Source organism: Eurypyga helias, unplaced genomic scaffold (assembly GCF_000690775.1).
Source record: "Eurypyga helias isolate BGI_N326 unplaced genomic scaffold, ASM69077v1 scaffold7898, whole genome shotgun sequence".
In the NCBI taxonomy this organism is placed as follows: Eukaryota; Metazoa; Chordata; class Aves; order Eurypygiformes; family Eurypygidae; genus Eurypyga; species Eurypyga helias.
The window spans coordinates 27,893-47,426 of record NW_010264999.1 but is presented as its reverse complement, the minus strand read 5'-3'; the positions used below and the strand labels follow the sequence as shown (position 1 = coordinate 47,426).

At 43.2% G+C, this 19,534-nt stretch overlaps 1 protein-coding gene across 1 annotated transcript in view; it reads right to left on the bottom strand.

Moving 5' to 3' along the window:
- Positions 1-410: 410 nt before the first annotated feature.
- VEZT (vezatin, adherens junctions transmembrane protein) overlaps positions 411-19,534 on the bottom strand; it is a gene marked incomplete at its 5' end in the record, with an annotated part of 40,068 nt that continues 20,944 nt past the window's right edge. Inside the window, 6 exons of the mRNA XM_010156573.1 lie at positions 411-985; positions 4,904-5,111; positions 6,849-6,949; positions 13,051-13,244; positions 13,812-14,143; positions 17,086-17,233. Coding sequence (XP_010154875.1) covers positions 411-985; positions 4,904-5,111; positions 6,849-6,949; positions 13,051-13,244; positions 13,812-14,143; positions 17,086-17,233 — 1,558 coding nt within the window. The remainder of the gene's footprint in view (positions 986-4,903; positions 5,112-6,848; positions 6,950-13,050; positions 13,245-13,811; positions 14,144-17,085; positions 17,234-19,534) is intronic.

Genomic DNA, 19,534 nt, shown 5'->3' with positions numbered 1-19,534 from the left:
CTTTTTGTTGGAACAAACATTGACACCATGACAACACAACCAGAGAGCAAAAAACCGGAGTCTGTTGTAATTGAAAACATTGGTTTTCCTTCTTTTTAGAAAAAAAAAATTCCCATGATACATTATAATATAAATAAATAAAACAGAAAGCACAAAGGTGAATTCCAAAACCCACCACCAGGATCTTAAAAAGGCAACAGCCAACTATTTCTCGGATGCAGCCTAAACTTCTCTTACCTGCGAATTTTCAATATACTCAGGAGTCCTCTTTAGTGAATCAGACTTAGGGAACAAGACGTGGCATATCTAGGTCTCCTTTTTTTCCACCCAGGATTTTCATCTTCAAACCCCCACCTTAGGTTTTTTCCATGAAATTACCTGCTGTTGGTTTAACAAAGTTCAGCTCAGACTTAGACCTTTCCTTCACTTTCAGAGCCTTGCTCTTTATTTTCAGAGTCCTCCACAAGGTCTTCATGTTCCTGTGTCTCCTCCTCCTCCTCTTCCTCCTCCTCATCTCCAAAAGTCTCTTCCTCCATTGTAGTAAAAGTGAAAGACCTGGCAGCAACTTGTGCAGCCAGACCAGATGTGAAGTTTAAATCTGTTGATATGTGGAGCTGGGCCAGCCGATGCTTGATTTTTGAACGTAATGCATCCTTAGAGGGAGACTGTGAAACCTCCGCTCCATCCACGCTGCTCGTCTTGAGCTCTCCACCTCCCCCTTCATGCTGGTAACACCTTCTTTCTTCAGCCCCTGCAGGAACGCCTTCATTGGTAGTACTGTCTTTGCTTTTCTCCATCTCAGGATCTTCAAACCAATACTCTGTCCTGCTTTTACCAGCAGCAGTCAGTTTTGGATTAGTGTCGTCTTCTTCAGGTTTACCCCAACTCTGGCTGCTGTCCTGCTTTTCTGTGTCTGAGTTCGTATGTGAGTCCAAATTATTTAGTAGCTTCAGTGGTTCTACAGGAGACAAGGGTTTCACTGCAGCTTAAAGAGGGGGAAAAAAATTAAAAGATAACTAAAAGCAAGCTGCTATATGGAAATAATTTATTTGTGTCTGAAAAGATGCAAGATTGATAGGGTCAAAGTGGCTTAAAAAAAACCAACAGAAACAAAAACCACAATGAAAAAAATTAAAATAATCAGTGTTTTCTAATCACAAAGCAGGTGAAACGTGACAACTACTTGTTGTAGCTACTCCTTAAAATCTGTGACATAGAGACAGCACAAAATTGGTGATGTTTAAAACCAGCATCAAACACAGATGATGCATCCAATGTCGAAGTAAAAAACAGTTAAAACCACTGCACTGCATACAGATTTTAACTGTCTTCGCTTTAAACAACAGTTTAGCTAATCCGGTAAAGACAGCCGGCACGTGAAAAAGTCCTTGCAGGCAACATCTGATCTCATACACCACAACATGCAGATACGACACGTATTCATACAGTCGGGTAAGGTGTCCTCGCAAACAAAGTCTGCTTTAATTTAGCCTCTCCCGAAGTTAGTAGCAGCAGCGAGTCCCATTGCCAGCAACGGGATGCTTGCCAGGAAGTCTCTCCTCCCAGGGTTAAGGGTTAGTATAACTCGGAACAATCACTTCTTGAAGAACAGACGTCTTTCTTTTTAAGAAAACGATATAATGTCCATTTCCAAGTAACAGATTCCCTAAACTGCAGTAGCTCCATTAGAGTAGCAGCACGGACATAAATGAGAGCGGCAACAGCAGATTCCCAAGTAGCATTTCCCTTTCTAATTCCATTCTGACTTTACCCCTGTAAGCAGAGATGAAAATAACTCTGGGAAATACACAAACTTTTCATGGGAAACACAATTTACGGTATTAGGACTTTTCCATTGCATCCTATTTCAGCAATATTTACTTTAACTAGCTGAAGTCAGGCGCGTCATTTTGGCTGTCACAATGATCATTATTGTCATCGGCACACTAAAACCCTTCAACTCTGTATTGCACTGTGTGTTTTAAAACCTTACATAACGAAAGAGCACTGCACCACACTCATCTCAATTGTTAGTGGGGCGGTTCTTTCCCAATCTGGTAAAAAACAGGCTGCTGCTTGTTTCTGCCCATTTGCTTGACGAGGCAGGAATACGCACGGTCACCTTACCATTTAGGAGCAAGCTTGTTGACTGCTCCCTCCAAAGAACACTTCCAAAGACAGTGTTTCTCAAAAACCAAATATTGGTAGCTGGCCAATTTGCTGAGTTGATTAGTTAAAAGCAAGGTGGAATTCATCAATTCCCAGAGTGCAGCTTTCCAACTCTGTGAATCAGCTGCATAAGAACTGTTGGATGGACAAGGTGGACGACAGGGAAACGGCTGGGTACAACACCACCGAGGGGGTGAACTTTTCTGGGGGGAGAGGTTAGGGGAAAGCCTAGAAGTGAATTGGCACCAGAAGAAAGTTGTTTCACAGCGTTTGACACAGTAGAACGAAGCCTCTAAAGCCTTCACAGACCTCTTCAGGAGAGCTCCCGTTTTACTGGCTCAACAGGACGCCAAAAAACCGAAACCATAAGCTCAGCTCCACTCTCACAGGTTACCTACTGCCCAGACCGTAAGAGTCTTACCACGATGCTGGGCCTGGACAAGTTTGCTTTAGTCTGGTGGTTTTCTGAGATGATGGTTTTCCTCTGGAATCCAACCTGTCATCTCCAGTTGACTTCATGCGGTGTTCTTCATCAGCTTGTTTGGAGCCGACTTGTATATGGAAACCCTCACCAGCCCCTCCTTCAACAAACCAAAACCCCTAACAAATTAGAACGGCTGCCTGGGTGCCTGGACTAACACAGTAAAGCCTTTAAGTGTGTCAGGCTCTTTTTTTTTTTTCCACAATAATCACAAGTTAGGAGAACACGGGATTTCTGCAATACCATTGTCCTGTAAAAGCAAGATCGAAGATGGCTATGGAAAAGCGTGACATCAAGGCCATGCACTGGGTTGGGCCAACGGAGACAAGAATATGAACCTCGTTGGGTTTAAATCTTCAAGATAAAGCAAGCCACAGATGTGGAAAGCACAGCTCACAAAAATGGTTCTTCAAGGAACGACTCATGCGCAGGGATAAAGTGAAGTCTGCAGCAGCAGTATGTCCGTTACGTCATAGTTAACTGACTTGTGTTTCTTTTGAAGAAATAATGAAGAAACTCCTTAAAACCCAGAAGACGATGCTGTCTGCTGTCCACGTCCATCTTTCAGATTAGACACACACAGCCGCTGAGCCAAAAGGAGACAGTATTAGTTACTTTCACGAACTGCCCTCGTGTTTTCCAGTTTTGTGCAGGATGGAAGTAATCCATGATTAGCCCTGGGCAGATGGAGGAAATCACACTTTCCTCCCTCCCCACCTCAGAATCTCTAATCCTAAACCAATGCAATATCTCTGCATGGGAGGGAAAGGAACCAGCATGAGCCACAAAGGCTTTCAGGTGAGCAGTTACTGGAGACTACAGGAGTCAGCTGGCTCTTTCCAGCTATGCCCACAAACGGCCCGAGGATATACTGACGTGGACAGGTACCAGCTGCTAAACTGGATAAGGAAATATCCTGTGCAAGCTCTCCTGACAAGAGCTCCTTCCGCAGAGTCAGTGGGTCTGGCAAGACTTGACCTGGAGATAGGATTCCTTCCTTCTCCCTTCAGCAGGGAGGAAAGGAAGACTTGAAGAGATTGATGTGAAGAGTTGTGTGGTGTCACATCTAACACCAGAAGGATGATACAGAAATCCTACTCTTGAGCAGACTCTGATGTAATCTGATGCCTTCGGGTTTTTACCTCACCTAGAAGAGAGGTCAGTTCCAAAGGTGATTTCGTTTACTAGCTGTAGCCAAGTGGACGTAAAGAAGAAAATTGTGAAGAGCAGCTATTTGTGTGGGTTTGATGTCAAAAGAAACAGTCTCACGAACAGGTATGGTCTGCTAGCATGTGCTCTGACTAAATTACGGGAAGACGCAACCCATGGTATTTTTTTTCTAGTAGCCACTGGCAGGGGCAGAATCCTTGGATATGTTGCCAGACTGCAGGGTTGTTTTTCATAACACAGAACATGAAATTTTTTAGGGGGCTTTTCCTAATCTGTCTTTAAGAGGAAGGAATGAAAATGGGAAAAAGGAAAAGACAAACTGCTGCCAGTGTTAAAGATAATAAATCAAACAGCTCAAGCAGTGAAAGGAATCAACTTCTTACTTCCAGCCTTACTGCTGAAACAGAGACAGACTGTCCTGTTGAGGCAAGAGAAATTTTCACATTCCTGCCTTCAAGTGGAAGGAGCTACCCAGCAGGCCTCAGGGTGAGTAAAGGCGAGTTTGGAAGAACTCTTCTTGCTGGGGTTTCTTGTTTGTTTGGGTTTTTTTTTTAAAACACATTCTGTATACCCACTCTCTCGTGGAAACAAAAGCCAGTCTTACTCTTTCATGAGCCTCTACTATTTCAAATTCTAGCTCTTCCCTTTAACCCATACATTTCTGTAAGTCTGGGATAATTTCTGATGATTTCTTTAAATCCTGAAAAATCATTTATTTATGAACCCTCATTAAAATTAATATTTACTGGAAAGACATGAAAGAAAGCCAGTTCATTTTCCATGTTTTACAGCCTGAAAGTTCTTTTTATGCTGTCTTAATATTTTTGTGTGTTTAACATTTTAGCTCTGTATTTTGTTTAGAGCCAAATCCCCATTTCTCTGAGCACATAACGTATAGTGAAATAATTGCTACAAGGAGTATAGAGATGGGCTAGCAAACGAAGGCCACAGAGCTCTATCAAAGATGCGACTACAGCTAAGCACTGTCCGAATTCTAACACAGTCAGATGTTAGTCGGCAGGGTTGGTAGGCAGACACCTACCCTTTCTTAGAGAAGAGTTCATTTTCAAAAGCAGTGCTTACCATGGTCGCTGAATAGCAGCTGTTTCCATTTCTGCCTTTCTATTTCCGAAGCTTTAAATCCCAGTACAGATTTCAGCTCTTGTAACACCCTCTTAGATTCCTGTCTCTCTCGTTCTTGTCTCTCTCTCTCTTCCTGGGAAAAGCAGTAAAAATCTTCTATTTTGTATTCATTCTCTGTATCTGAATAATCAACATATGCTTCCAATTCCTAAATTAAAAAAGAAAGAAACAGATTTTAGGCTTCACTGTCAGTGTAGACCCTCTCCCACACTCAGATGCACGACCAAATGGATCTCAAGCCAACCATGGTAACGGGATGGAGCCCCGTTGGAGCAGAGTCAGTGGATCTGACCCTGCTCCCAGTCTGTCATTTTGGAGCAAGTCCACTCATTTAACATTACTGTAGTCACCTGAGATTTACTGTCATACTCAAGCATGATCAAGTGATACACCTGGAAAATGGGAGTCCTTTTCCCCATAATGACAGGTGGAAATAAGCAATGCCAGCGTGGGTTTCTTGGGGTTTTTTTGGTTGGTTTTTTTTTAATTTCCACTGTAAGCAATTCTTCCTCAGTCAGGCATCTTGCTAATTTAACTTATATAAATCCTTACTAGGAGGAACTGGAGAATAGCAAACTCCTTCAATTTTGACTATACTGACTTAAAAGCATGAAAAACTGACGTAACAGCCAGCCAGCACAGTTCTTAGTCCCAGCCCCTTGACATGGAAAATAATCTAGAGAGACTGTGCATGGGATAGGCTTGGGAGAAGGCAAGGGAGGGACAGAACAGAGTGCGGGTGTTCAGCCTGCTTTCAGAACACATCTGTCACTCAGGTCTGTTCAACAGCCCAACCATCACACACGAGTTCCCCAAGCCACACGAAACTGATCCCTGTCACTGCCTGTTTAAGGTATCCAAAACTGCAGAGATTACTCAAACTGAAGACAGCCTGGTTTGTTGTGGAGCTTGTCCCTTCTGCAGCCGGATCAGGTCATCTAACAAGAAGTCTGTTTTATATACTACCTTTTAGCAATTCACCTTTTTTCTATACTATGCTGACTTGTGTTGCTGCTCTCCTTTTGTCACTTAGTTCTAATGATATGTATGAGAAGAGGTGAATGCTGGTGCTCTTTTTTCCAGGATGAGGAATACCTCCCCATGGAACAGCAAATGGAATATAATGTTTTTTCTGTAGGTCCAGTTATGAAATGGCACTGGCTACCTACTTGATCTGCCTTGGCTAGACAAGAAGGTCACTGCACAAGCGACTTGTGCTGGTTTTGGCTGGGACAGAGCTAATTTTCTTCACAGTAGCTAGTATGGGGCTGTGTTTTTGACTTAAGTTGGAAGCAGTGCAAGTAATATAGGGATGTTTTCATTCCTGCGGAGCAGGGCTTTCCTGCTGAGCAGGGCTTACACAGGGTCAGGGCCTTTTCTGCCTCTCATCCCACCCCACCAGCAAGTGGGCTGGGGGTGCACATGAAGCTGGGAGGGGACACAGCCAGGGCAGCTGACCAAAGAGATGTTCCACACTATGTGACATCATGCTCAGCTTTATAAACCTGGGGAAGAAGGAGGAATGGGGGTCATTCAGAGTGATGGCATTTGTCTTCCCAAGTAACCATTACACCTGATGGAGCCCTGCTTTCTGGGGGATGGCTGAATACCTGACTGGCCATGGGAAATGGTCAATGGATTCCTTGTTTTGCTTTGCTTGTGCTCACAGCTTTTCCTTCACCTATTAAACTGCCTGTATCTCAACCCATGAGTTTTCTCACCTTCACTCTTCTGATTCTCTCCCCCATCTCACTGCAGGGAGTGAGCAAGCAGCTGTGTGGTGCTTAGTTGCTGACTGGGGTTAAACCACAACACAACTGCAAAAGGACTGGATACAGCAAACAAGCCTCAATTATTATTTTAAATGGTCCTATTTTTTTTTTACCTGCTCCTCAGGGATTGGATCTTTGTTTTCTATGTATATGGCAGGCTGTGTTAAAGGTACTGCAGTACGTTGTAGGTTGTCGCTGGAAACTTCAAGTTTGCCTTTAAGGAGAAAGAAGAAATGGATTAAAAAAAAAAAAAAGATTGAGCATCGAATAATGTTTTTGAATCACTCAGGCAAGGTCTTGGCATTTGCAGGAGTGGCATACATGAGAACAATGGTGAGAAGGCTGGTTAGAACAGACTGCAACATTGTGTTAGGGAGCACTTTAATAACTCAGCTACTTTGATTTAAGCTGGGGCTGATGAAATGGGAGGTTTAGATTAGATATCAGGAAGAAGTTCTTCCCGGAGAGGGTGGTGAGGCACTGGAACAGGTTGCCCAGAGAAGCTGTGGATGCCCCATCCCTGGAAGTGTTCAAGACCTGGATGAGGCTTTGAGCAACCTGGTCTAGTGGAAGGTGTCCCTGCCCATGGCAGAGGGGTTGGAACTGGATGGTCTTTAAGGTCCCTTCCAACCCAAACGATTCTATGATTCTATGAAACTCAGCTTGAAATACTTCAGTGCACAAATCTCAAAATTTTTACTGATTTTGAAAACCTGCAGGTGGCAAGAAAAACTGGTAAAACCAGAAAAGAGACCTGGTGCCCAAGATTAAAAAAAGAAGCAAAATAGTAAAATTATAGCCAAATCAACATTAAATCATTGGAACATACTGGAAGAAATCATCAAGCAAAATTTACAGGAAGCTATTTGGAAGGTAGGAAGGAGGCAAGTGACAGCCAGCGTGGGTTTGTTGAGAATAGTTGTCAAATCACTCCAATTTCATTTTCCAATGCAGTAACAGGTCTTATAAATAGAAAGAAGCCAAAGACATTCTGCATTTTTCTTTTCAGTACGGCTTTTGACACGGTGTCACGACCTGCTCATAAGCAAAATGGATAGGCCGGGAGAAGTTGCTCTTAGGTGCACAGAACGGTCTCTTGGATAATCAGAGTGTAGTTATCATTTTCAGACAGGAACAATATATTGAGCGAAGACTTGTCTCAAGTCCAATAGTCTTTAATATTTCCAGTGGGTGAAAGAAAAGTCTTTCAGCTCATGAAATTGGCTGACACTGGGATAATCTGCAAAGATACTGAAGGACAATTTGAATCAAAACTAATACTGGAAAATCAGAGATGCAGCCCAGGAAGAACTGGATTTCAGATGCAGCAGTCTGGTGACAGTGGCTGCAAATTTCTGTGCTTTGGAACAGTCAAATGCACAAATATACGACAACTGACTGGGCAGCACCTGTGAGAAAAAGATGCGAGGAGCCTTGTAGTCAACTACCCCCTGCTGCAAGCAAAAAGTCAAACCACATGCTAGTGCATACAAACAACAGCACTGGCTGTTAGACACGTGAAATTACATTTCTGCTCTGGCACAGGTCAGGCTGTGGATGGAACACAGCGCCGGTCTGGGGCTCCTTCATTCAATTATTTTGTGGACCAACCAGAGGGAGTCTGGAGGAAAACAATGGAGATGACCAGAGGACTAAATAAAATAGAGTCATCAGGGTCATGTAGAGAAGACAGAAAGAAACATTAACTGTCTTCAAAAATGTAAGAGCTATAGAGGAAATGGATTTCCATTGTGAGTGTATCAAAAGTGCCGCTTTTAAATTGCAGTAAGAGATATTTATACCCAGTAATAACTTTCTGCTGGTAATGGAATTAAGTGCTGGAATAGATGCCTGGAAACACTGTAAAATGTCCCTGAAGCAAGGTTCTTAGGAACAGGTGAAAAACATTTACTCACAAACACTAATTTACCCTTGAGAAGGGAAATGAGCTAGATGACCTCGCCAAGCCCCACCTACCCGTTTTCAGTTTCTGATCTATATATTGAATACTGAAAGTAGGGAGTTCACATTAATGAAAATTTTAGTGGTGCTCATTTACCTGCTTTTGCAAAGAAGGAAAGCATGTCATTCCCTAGGTGCCTGGGCTGAGCTAAAGATTTGATATTCCAGAAGTATCTAGATGCAAAGTTTTATAAAAAGGTGAGGGATGTAGTGAAATTTGATGTAAGTGGAAAACTGCCGTGAGATACTTATTTAAAAGATATCATCCCCCTTGTCCATTGCATAACTCTGCCTTGTAATAACAACAATACCAAGGACAGCAACAACAGAAATATGCTCCTGAAGGTATGAAGACATATTTGGAAGAGTATATGGAAGGTGCCAATTAGAAACTTGCCTTCCCAAATCTGGGGAGTAAACCAGTCGCTCCATAGGTACAGGCTGCTCTGTTTGCCACCTGTATGGGGCGATGCCGTTGCTACGGATATGCTTCAAGACCACGAATCCACAGTGCTTACTAAAACTGCTGCTGCAGTTCCTCTCCAGTGGACCAAAGGACTGCAGGATGCAGGAGCTTGTAGCAGAGCGCTGTGGCCTTGCTCTGATAAATAGCTTAAAAAGTTATATATGTTTGCAAAGGTAGAGACAGTGTAAAAGGAAAAAGGATGGAACTGAAACAGTGTGTGGGATATTATTCGAAAGACCGTTAAAACATCACTGTAACTAGTCATAAAGAGTATTTCATCCTGTAAAAGTAGCAGCAGATTACTACATGCCTAAACTGTTGAGGCCTTAAGTGGCAAAGCAGTTTTATCAGGGATGAAAAAAAGGTAGAAGAATAAAGAAAAGATGGCTGAAGTCTAGAATCAACCCATGTTGGACATGAGCAAAGATCTACACGTAGATCAGTGATGGGGAAGTCTGTCATTGCCCAGTGAATTTAAATAGAGGTGAATTCCTCTCAAGGTGCTAAAGCCGCACTTGCTCTCAGGCTCTGTTCTCTGTCTGACAGGATCAGTGACTGGCGGCACTGGTTATAGAGATACACCATGTCCTGTAAACAGAGCAGTCAACGGCGTTCCCTAAGGTAACCACGTACTGTAATACACGCTGGTGTCACTCGCACGAAAGGCCGATGGGACTGTACGAATGCTCAGTCAGTCAGACTTGAAGGCTTTGCTTTGACAGCGTTTGACACAATGAAGTGTTTCACGCCGTTGTAAGAAACCTGCTTTGACACAGAAGGATGTAGGGCAAGAAGCATGCAGTGCCTGCTGAAGGAGACTCCTCTGTACAGAAAACAATTAGATATGCAAAACTGCTCTGAAAATAAGGGAGAGGCAGCTCCACAGGATGCCACAACAAGGATAGCCTACAGTTCAAAACAGCTCTGTCATGGTTGGAAACCTTCAACTCCTGGTTTACCAACAGCATTCTGGTGTTGGACAGACTAAGGAGTTCCTGGGTTCTTCCTCTCCATGGAGCAACAGTGGCCCTTTGCTGCTCCAGCTGCTGAGCTGACTTCTACTTCTCACGGAAGGAAACCTTCCTGTGTGAGAGCAGTAGGAGCCAAGGAGGCCAAAGATACATTTTTGCTCAGTATATAAACGTGGTAAGAACAAAACCCAAGCAAACAGGAAATTTAAATACTGGGTACGTTTTGTATTTATAGAAAATAGAAGCAAAAAAGACTGACTTTGTTTAAAAACTAAGCACAACTACGAGATACTGCTAAAAACATTTAACAAATGTAGTCAGCTTTTATGTAATTAAGTAGTTAGAATCATAGAATCACAGAACAGTTTGGGTTGGAAGGGACCTTAAAGACCATCCAGTTCCACCCCCCCTGCCATGGGCAGGGACACCTTCCACTAGACCAGGTTGCTCAAAGCCTCATCCAGCCTGGCCTTGAACACTTCCAGGGATGGGGCATCCACAGCTTCTCTGGGCAACCTGTTCCAGTACCTCACCACACCCTCTGTCAAGAATTTCTCCCTGATATCCAATCTAAACCTCCCCACTTTCAATTTAAATCTGTTACCCCTTGTCCTGTCACTACAGGCCCTTGTAAAAAGTCCCCCCCCAGCTTCCTTGTAGCCCCTTCAGGAACTGGAAGGCTGCAATAAGGGCTCCCCGGAGCCTTCTCTTCTCCAGGCTGAACAAGCCCAACTCTCTCAGCCTGTCCCCATAGCAGAGGGGCTCCAGCCCTCGGAGCATCTTCGTGGCCTCCTCTGGACTCGCTCCAACTGGTCTATATCCTTCTGATGCTGAGGGTTCCACAGCTGGATGCAGAACTCCAGGTGGGGTCTCACAAGAGCAGAGTAGAGGGGGAGAATCCCCTCCCTCGACCTGCTGGCCACACTTCTCTGGATACAGCCCAGGATACGGTTGGCTTTCTGGGCTGCCAGCACACACTGCCGGCTCATGTCCAGACGGCACTTACTCTCAATACTGGGTTCTAAGCCATCAGAAACAGCTCCCTCTTCAACAAGGTTCATAACTGACACTGAAAATGGTATTCCCACTGCCCTGTTGGCTGAACTAAAGTTGAACTAAACATCCATTGCAGCAAAAGCGCTGGGCATCCATTTGGACAGAATGTTCTCCTACCATGGGGTACTTGCTACAGCTCTTGTCAAAAGATGCATTCAGGTTTGGATAATAGAGCATAAAGACAAAGGAAAGATGCGCTTAGCTGCTGTATTATTTCATCAGGAAGGTATCCTCTTCCAAAGAGCTTTCAGGAAGCATTGGAAAATCCCCATGATACTTTAACGAAGTAATTCACATAACCATGACCAACAGACCAGCTGTTAAGACTTGCAGAAAGACAGCGGAAGAATTAGACTTGATTTCACGCATGGCTTGAAAAAGTCATCCCACAGAAACTGGGCTGCTTCGAGATATATCAGGAAAGTCAAATGTAGCCTGATAAAAATAGTTTTCAATGACCAACATAATTTAAAAGTAGCTCCTGTGGAGTAATTCAGTAAACTTGTTGCAAAATAGAGATTCAACCCCAGCACATTTCCAGGAAAGTCTCTAGGCAAAAGTGAAAGTGAAGAATTTCTGTATTTTTTCATTTCCCACGCAATCCCTCCCTTCCAGATCGCACACGGGGTTATTTTTGTACTCAACTTTAAAAGGAAGCAAGTTATAATAAAAGTGCCTGCTGTGAAATTTATACACAAAGTAAAAATATAACTAAAGTAACTAAAAATATTGTGGCATGCAGTCTAGAAAGGGCATCTAAGGGAAGGGGAAAAAAAAGATCAGTAGAACTGCTGGTTGTGGAGGGCATCAACAAAACACAGCAGGCTAGCACATGCAAATGGATCACACTACATCTAATATCCTCGCAGGCTGTTTTACGCAGCACCGAGAGGGAAGCTGTTAGACCAGACTATCCAGCAAAGCACACACAGATTTGGTTATTCTGTGCCTGGACCTGCACGGGTCATGCATGAGGCGTCCCAGTGCTCCCAGTTCCGATGTACGCACGAACAAGGTCAGCTGGCGTGACTCTAGGCCCACAGCGATATTCATCCATTTCCCAGATATCCCCCCCATTAAGAGCTTAGCTGACTAAAATTTGGATTTCTGTAGCTAACTTGCCGATAGCCCAAGTCATAATTTTTCTAATGCAGCCTCCATTACCAGCATTTTTCAGATGCTGGGCTGTGCCTTCCTAAAAAGAGTGAAAAAGATCCTGGAAAAAAAGAAAGATTAGAAATTCTAGGGTCAACTCCACGCCAGGAGAGCCTGAGTTCACTCCCTTCACTTACGCTAGCTGTGATCCACAAGGCGAACGGCATGGGCAGTACAGGGCACTAAGGAGAGGCATAAGGCACAGCGCTGGAGTACGCTGCTCAGTGCGACTTTTAAGCACACCGAAGATGAGCTGATGGGTATTACGTGCTTCATACAGCCTCTGCAGTTTAAAATGTTCCAAGAAAGTCACTGTCAAGAAAGTTTGATGATACCACCATGGTCATTTCAATTAAATATGTAATTTTTATGCAGAAAATAAATGAAAACCTCAGGGATGATTCATCAAAATCCTACCCCTCCACTTGGGAGTCACCAATCACAGACAAAAAGCCACCGTCGGCCTGCACCTGGAACTGCAAGAGTCTGACCCCACGGCTGTACCCGACTGAGTTAACACGTTTACGTCTTTTGCTAAAAGAAAAGCTTCAAGGCCGTCACAAGGAAAACATGTGACACGCAGGTAGTTTTTCAAAACGTATGGTTCTAAGACCTTCTTCAGCTGCAATTCCGTCTTTGGTCCATTGGAACATTTCGCCTCTAAAGCTTATCCCATTAGTCTCTAAATGAATCTCTCACATTTACCTTTTTTATTTGGGTTTCTTCCACTCATTTTTTCCACCTGAGAAATGGCTTCTTCCCAGCAGCTGTTGCTTGCCTGGATATGAGGCTGAAGAAACTTTAGCTTTTGTTCCAGAACCTGATGGGCTTCTGTGGTCAACTCGGGTGCCTCCTTAGTGCCAACAAGTTTTTCAAGTTCATCCTCAAGAATTATTACCCTAAGTGATGAACAGAAATAGGTAATAATAAATATTTTACTTCCTCATTCCTTCACGTATTTCATCAAATATCCTGTTATTTTCTTCAAGTTTTAAGAATCTCACTCAGCCAACTCCTCAAAGTTGCCCCAAAATTTAAAAAAGGAGATCCTTTCCTCCACATCAAGATAGACTGCTCACCTGCATTCATCACAGTAATTCTTATGTTTCAGCTATTTCACCAAGGCAGTGACGGATCTTGAAAAATATTTACCAGGTAGTTACTACGAGCTGTATTTTCTTATTTGGTATCTTACCAAATCAATGCAAGATTAACTATGGTTTCAGATTTTTTCAAGGGAGTGACAAAAGCGAGGCAAGATCTTAACACACTGCTTAGCTCTGAATTTTCACCAGGTACTTAAATAACCAGGAAACAATATAACATTCTGTACTGAACCACGGATCTTAGACCCCGTCCTATGTGAAGACATGCCCATGACTGCAACGACTATACACATCTGTTGAACAACTCATCTGAAACCTCCTTCCTACGGGCGTATTCTCTTAATTCATGTGTAAACTTACTCATTGAGCAGTGCCTTGAGATGAAGCTGCAAGCTGCGTACCGCTGTCTGAAGACTGTTCAGCTCTCTGGACTTCTGCTTTGTTCTGGTTGGCCGTTCCAACCCCGGCTGGTGCTGAGTTTCAAAGTACCGATAAAACTCATAGCTCCGCTTCAGCTCCTCTAGGCAGGCAGCATGTGTGTGAGGTAGGCCTTGAGTCACATCAGACAAGATATGATGAGGCAGCCGTTCAGGGGAGACCAAGGGCTTGGGGGACGCGTTGGCTGGGGAGAGAAGCAGCACCAGCCTCCTGAAGAATTCGGAGCTCTGCCCTACCCAGAGCTGAAAGAGGACCTGCAAAACAGGGTAGGGTTAGCTCTGTGCACCTGCGAAGGCAGCTGGCTTCCAAAGTAAATGTACAGATACACCATTGGGAAAACATGCCTCAGCCAGCAACGGGAACTCTGCAAAACCATGAAAATCTGCTGAATGCTTCTGAAGGGTATCCCAGAGCACGTGAAGCGCAGATCTGGTGAACCTTAGGTGACTGTTTATTCTTCGATGAAGGATATTATATGCAATTAGCGTCAGAAGGTTGTCATAGGCCTAAAAACTCATATTCTTCTCAAGCAATTTCATTATTTGCTATAATCTCCACATACTCTAGAGCTCAGAAGGGCTGCCAAAATTCCAGTGGCAGGAAAGACATTTTTTTCCTTTATAATGCCAAGGTATCCTTTCTACCGCCTGCTGACTACTGCATTGCCCTCACCCAACTCTGAAACACAAGCCCAATTGCACTGTACTTCAACAAAAACCATTCTACATCTGAAGAAAGCTGAGCTGCTAACTTTTGGTTTTTCTTCAGCTGAAGTAAGAAATGTCACCAATACCACTAGGGAGGGAAAGGCTGGTAAGAAATGAATCGATTCACAGCGTTACACAGGGTACAAAGAGTTGAGTCCATCTGGGAGCAAGGAAACCTGCAATTTCAGTTTCTTGAGACCTTCCACGTCCAAAGAAATGGAAGGAATTGTTTCCTTAGTTTAGAGAAGACTGTTGGCTCAGTAGACCATGACAGAACAGTAGCATCTTATCTCTCTAAAATGAAAAGGAAAGATTGTGAGACTTGCAACACTGGCCCTTATCAAAAGGGATCAACTGCCGGTGACGACGAGGTGTAGTCTGAAATCTGTTCCCAAGCGTTCCAGATGGAGGAAGACAAGGCGACTATGTTTTTTTCCAACCCCCTCAGCTACAGAACAGGACTAACGATTTACTACTTCTGAGATTTTGGATCCACAAGATTTGAAATAGTATATTTACATTTTCGTACTCTTACTGCTATGGACAAGCAGCAGTTTTTTTCAGCGTGCAAACAATCAAGAGCAAAACATTCAGAACAGTAACACAAAAAATGAAATGCCTTCAGATAGATGTGGTCTGATACACCCCAAGGGTATAACAAAACAACTTGGATGCAAACTGATAAAATATTCCAAAAGAAAACCAGAATTCTTGGTTTACAAAAGATGGTTAGGAGGAGGAAGAACACAGAAGGCTATGAAATTAACGTGGGGAACACATGCAAGACTCTGATTTGGCCGGGTGCTACAACACAAAAACAAAGAGGTGGGCAGCAATCACCCAGTGTCCCTGAGGGGGTGGTGCCCTGAACAGGAAGTCAAGAGCTCAGGAAGCACGAAAGACGACCAATCCCTTCCACCAGATAGAAGGCAAAAGCAGCGAAAATGTAGCACACACAAGTGGTGGACTTCAGGGATTGATAACAATAACAATACAAAACCTACCTGAAAAAAGGCACAACGATGAGAGAAAAGGAAATTCCAGGTGTATTTAGAGTTGCAAATAGCTTTGCCAATGAGTCCTGGTGATTTTTGCTGACACTTAAACTTCACCCAAAACATCCAACTGGCTCCCCTCAGCCTGATTCAGTACTTTTTATGCCAAAAATTTTCACTCTTTCAATGGGTTTACTTCAAGGGCAAGGTAGGCAAAAGACACAGGCTACTGTTGCCATTTGGCCTAGGCATGGGCTCGAACGAAAATTAAAATATTAACCAAACCTGGATATACATCTGTATTCTGTCTGCATTTTAATATAAGGACAAGTTCTCCCAAATTAAAACAACCCTACACCACACCCAGCCTCCAACACTGTCTGAGTTAACGTAAACTGAGATTTACTAGCTGCGAGCTCCGCTGTACCCAGAAAGCATCCCAACCAGTTTAACTAGAACACACTTCAGTTACGTTACTGCAAACTGCAGGTAAACAAAGACTTAGCTTACAAGCGTGGGCACCTCTGACTGGCTTCCTGTGCTTAAAAAGAAGTGGGTAAATAATTGGTCTTGCATGGTTGCAATTAGAACAGCTAACGAAAAGGCAAGAAAATAATCCCAAAACCTTACATCTGATGTAGCTCCCAGCTTACCACTCATGAGACAAAGCCTCAGCAATCACTCCTGCTGGTAACATTTACTGTCAGAACAGAAGTCAAGGTCCAGGAAATAAGTGTATAAAATGCAAAAAGAACCGACCCCACATTAACACAAAAGTCACATAATAATGGAATTTTCCATTAAAAAAAAAAACTAAAAGGGAAGTGCCTCAGCAGAGAACCACTAAAGTGCAGAGGGCTTGCATTCAAATTAGATCTGCTTTCCAATTGCAAACATTGACTCATGCAAATTAAAAATCCCTAACATCTCAAACAAAACAGATAAAAAAGCCATTGTATGGTTGTAACTCTTTTGAGTTAAATGTTTTTCAAAGATGAAAGAACCACACTGGCTCACGGCAGCGGGGGTCCAAACTTATGATCTCTACTCCTCAGTGTAACTAAATGCAGCTATTCCCTTTGGCAATTACACCTAATTTATGTCTTCTGGTGTCTCTCTCCAGTCAAGTCAAGAGATTAGCTTAAAAAAGATCTAGCTACAAATCTGGAAATTATCTTATTCAGCTGGGATCAAGGCAAATCAGAGAGCAAAAAATCCTGTTTAAGAAGGAGATTGATCAAGCTGATCATGAAACACTGACTTGAATTTACATGATTTGAAGAAGAAAAATCATAACGTTGTACTGTGCAACTTCTCCTCAATTACACACAAAAAGAAACCACCTAAACGCTGATAAATGTTGAACCCCACGATACGAGACTGACACACCTCCCGAGCTGACTGTGCGACCACAGGCTCGTTTGTACGAGGCACAGGGCTTCCTGGCACCTGGAAGAGATTTTCGTGTTGAGTGTATCCTTCTGGCGAGGTTACCTTGAGCGCGGGCAGGCTGAAGCCATCGGTCAGATTGTGTGCCTCCTCTTCGGAGACCTGCTCTTCGCTCAGTCCCAGACCCAGCTCCTTAAAGGGGACCACACAGATGTAGCTGGTCACGTTGTCGCTCTCCGAGTTCAGAGGGTAGGTTCAGCTGGAGTTAAGGCAGTTAACAAAGCAACTCTTGCATTAAACACGCAGAAAAGGAAAAAACACTTAGTAAGGTTTCTTCTGGCAATTTGAGGATATCCATTCCACCCAAATCCACCTGAATCCTGTTTAATTGAATGTTTTGCAATCCTTACACAGAACACAAGGTTTAAAGCTCTTAGAAAGGTGAGAGATAAGACACCGACCAAACACCTCTGTCTAAATACAAACACAAAAATAAACAAAACAAATGGATGAAAAATCCCTGCATCCCTTTCAAGTGAGAAAGTATCTTTCTGTATTAAGTTTCCAAGAAGTAGCTCATGTAAATCTTAAACCAGAAATCATATCTTTAACAGAGGAAAGAGGAGAACAGTTGTGCAATTTTAAGTTTCAAAGGCAGCCTATGTTACATGCTAAACTCAGGATGACGGGCATTTCCTGTCAGCTGTGTCTGAGGAGGGACCGCTCAGAGATCTCCACAATACCTGCTCTTTGACATCTCAGTACCGTGAAGAGCTAGAGCTCCCCGACTGCCATACCACTAATTCTATTGCTCGCATCGCTGTAAGGCCACCACCGCCTTGGCAGGGACAGCGGCCAACTGTGATCTATCAACACAATTCGGCACATTTAAATTTTGTAGGAAAATGTGCATTTCCAGTCCTCAGGAATGCTTAAAAAATAGGAAGTAAGCACAATATAACTGATACCAGAAGACAGAAAAAAAATAATTCATAGGCTAGGGAGCATTGCTTTTAAAAGTGCACTAATTTTAGGCTAACCTCATGCTGACAAAGGGGGAGGAGGAACAGTTCGGGATCCCTGCATATTTTGGATACTTTTCCAGACACAAAATAGTAAAATGTGCTTTAAAACAGAAACTTGCAACTTAGTGTCATGAACACATTTGTTCCACAAAAAAAATATATAAAAATTTGTAAAGCATTCATGAAAATAAGGTCTCATTTAAACTATGGGTTGTTTTCATTTGGATTTTGAATGAGAATGCTCTCATCTCCTGAGGCACGGAAAGCTGATTAGAAGCACTTGTCTCTTGTCCAACTATTTTCTGGGGAAGCTACATGTTCCACCTGCTTTCACTCCCAAATTTTCCACCTGATAAATTCTCATAGGATTGAACTTGTAGAAGTGATTTGCTCAAGGAAACTTCCACCACTTCAGAAGAACTCTGCATTAAAAAATAATGTTGTGTCCCAGGAAACATCAGTGCAAAGTCTCCAGGCTCTAAGCAAACATTTCTCCCCAAAGTCCAGGAAGAAAGTAGCCTATTAAGTGTTCAGACTAAAACCTGCAATGCAAATTAATTAGGACAGAATATTGTCGTTGCCACCAGCAGCTGCCTCACACAGCCATGTCTGTTGTGAGTTAACACGAGAGCATGCCCAGCAGAGGGAGCACACGGGATGGGGATGGTAGCTCCATCAGAGCCTGAAAAGTCAGGTCAAAACCCTCCAGGACCAGATATCTCAGGGACTAACTATATTCCTTTCCAACCTTCCCCTGCAGCAAGACCTTTCCAACAGCATGAACACCACAGAAAGCAGTTTGGACACACGTGAATTTTTAAGTCATGCTAAAAAAACCCTCCAGGCAACACCTCAAATGAGTGGCTTGACCAAAGAAGCCGCTCACCGACAACTATGTCTCAGCGAGGGATTCCCAGTGGAATTCCTGCCTTGCCCTGCCCTACTGTAGCCCTCCCACTCCCATTTCTATGGGTTACATGACAGTGGAGAACTGATCCCATGTCCCCACGAGCTTCCCACTGACTAAACCTTTATAAAGTTTAAACACAGGCACACAAACATATATGCAAACACACTTCCTTCATGTGCTTTGCTCTAAAACACGTCTTTTTAGTGCTAATATTGTCTATTAAAGCCAAAATACAGTAACTAACCTTAGGTTAGTTAAATTTTTCTATGTCTTTGTGGAACTATTTCATCCACCTGTTTAACTTACATTCCTTATTAGCTTGGAAGAAGAGAAAGCAAAGCCACTTAATAATAAATTGCCAAATCCAGAATAAAATATCTGTACAGTGAATGCCTAACCTCTGTGAGGAGGTTGACCTTACCTACCTAAGGCAAGAACACTGAAGTACCCCTGTATGTCATAATTTAATATTCATACTTTGCTCTTCAAAAGCACATTCCCATTTAAAGGTCTAACAGGAGGGCCTCACAATATCCCTGAGAAATCCAAGCTTCTCTTTTATAAAATTCTCCCCTGCTGAGCGCGTGGGAAGGGATGAGCTCAGCATGTGATGAACTGG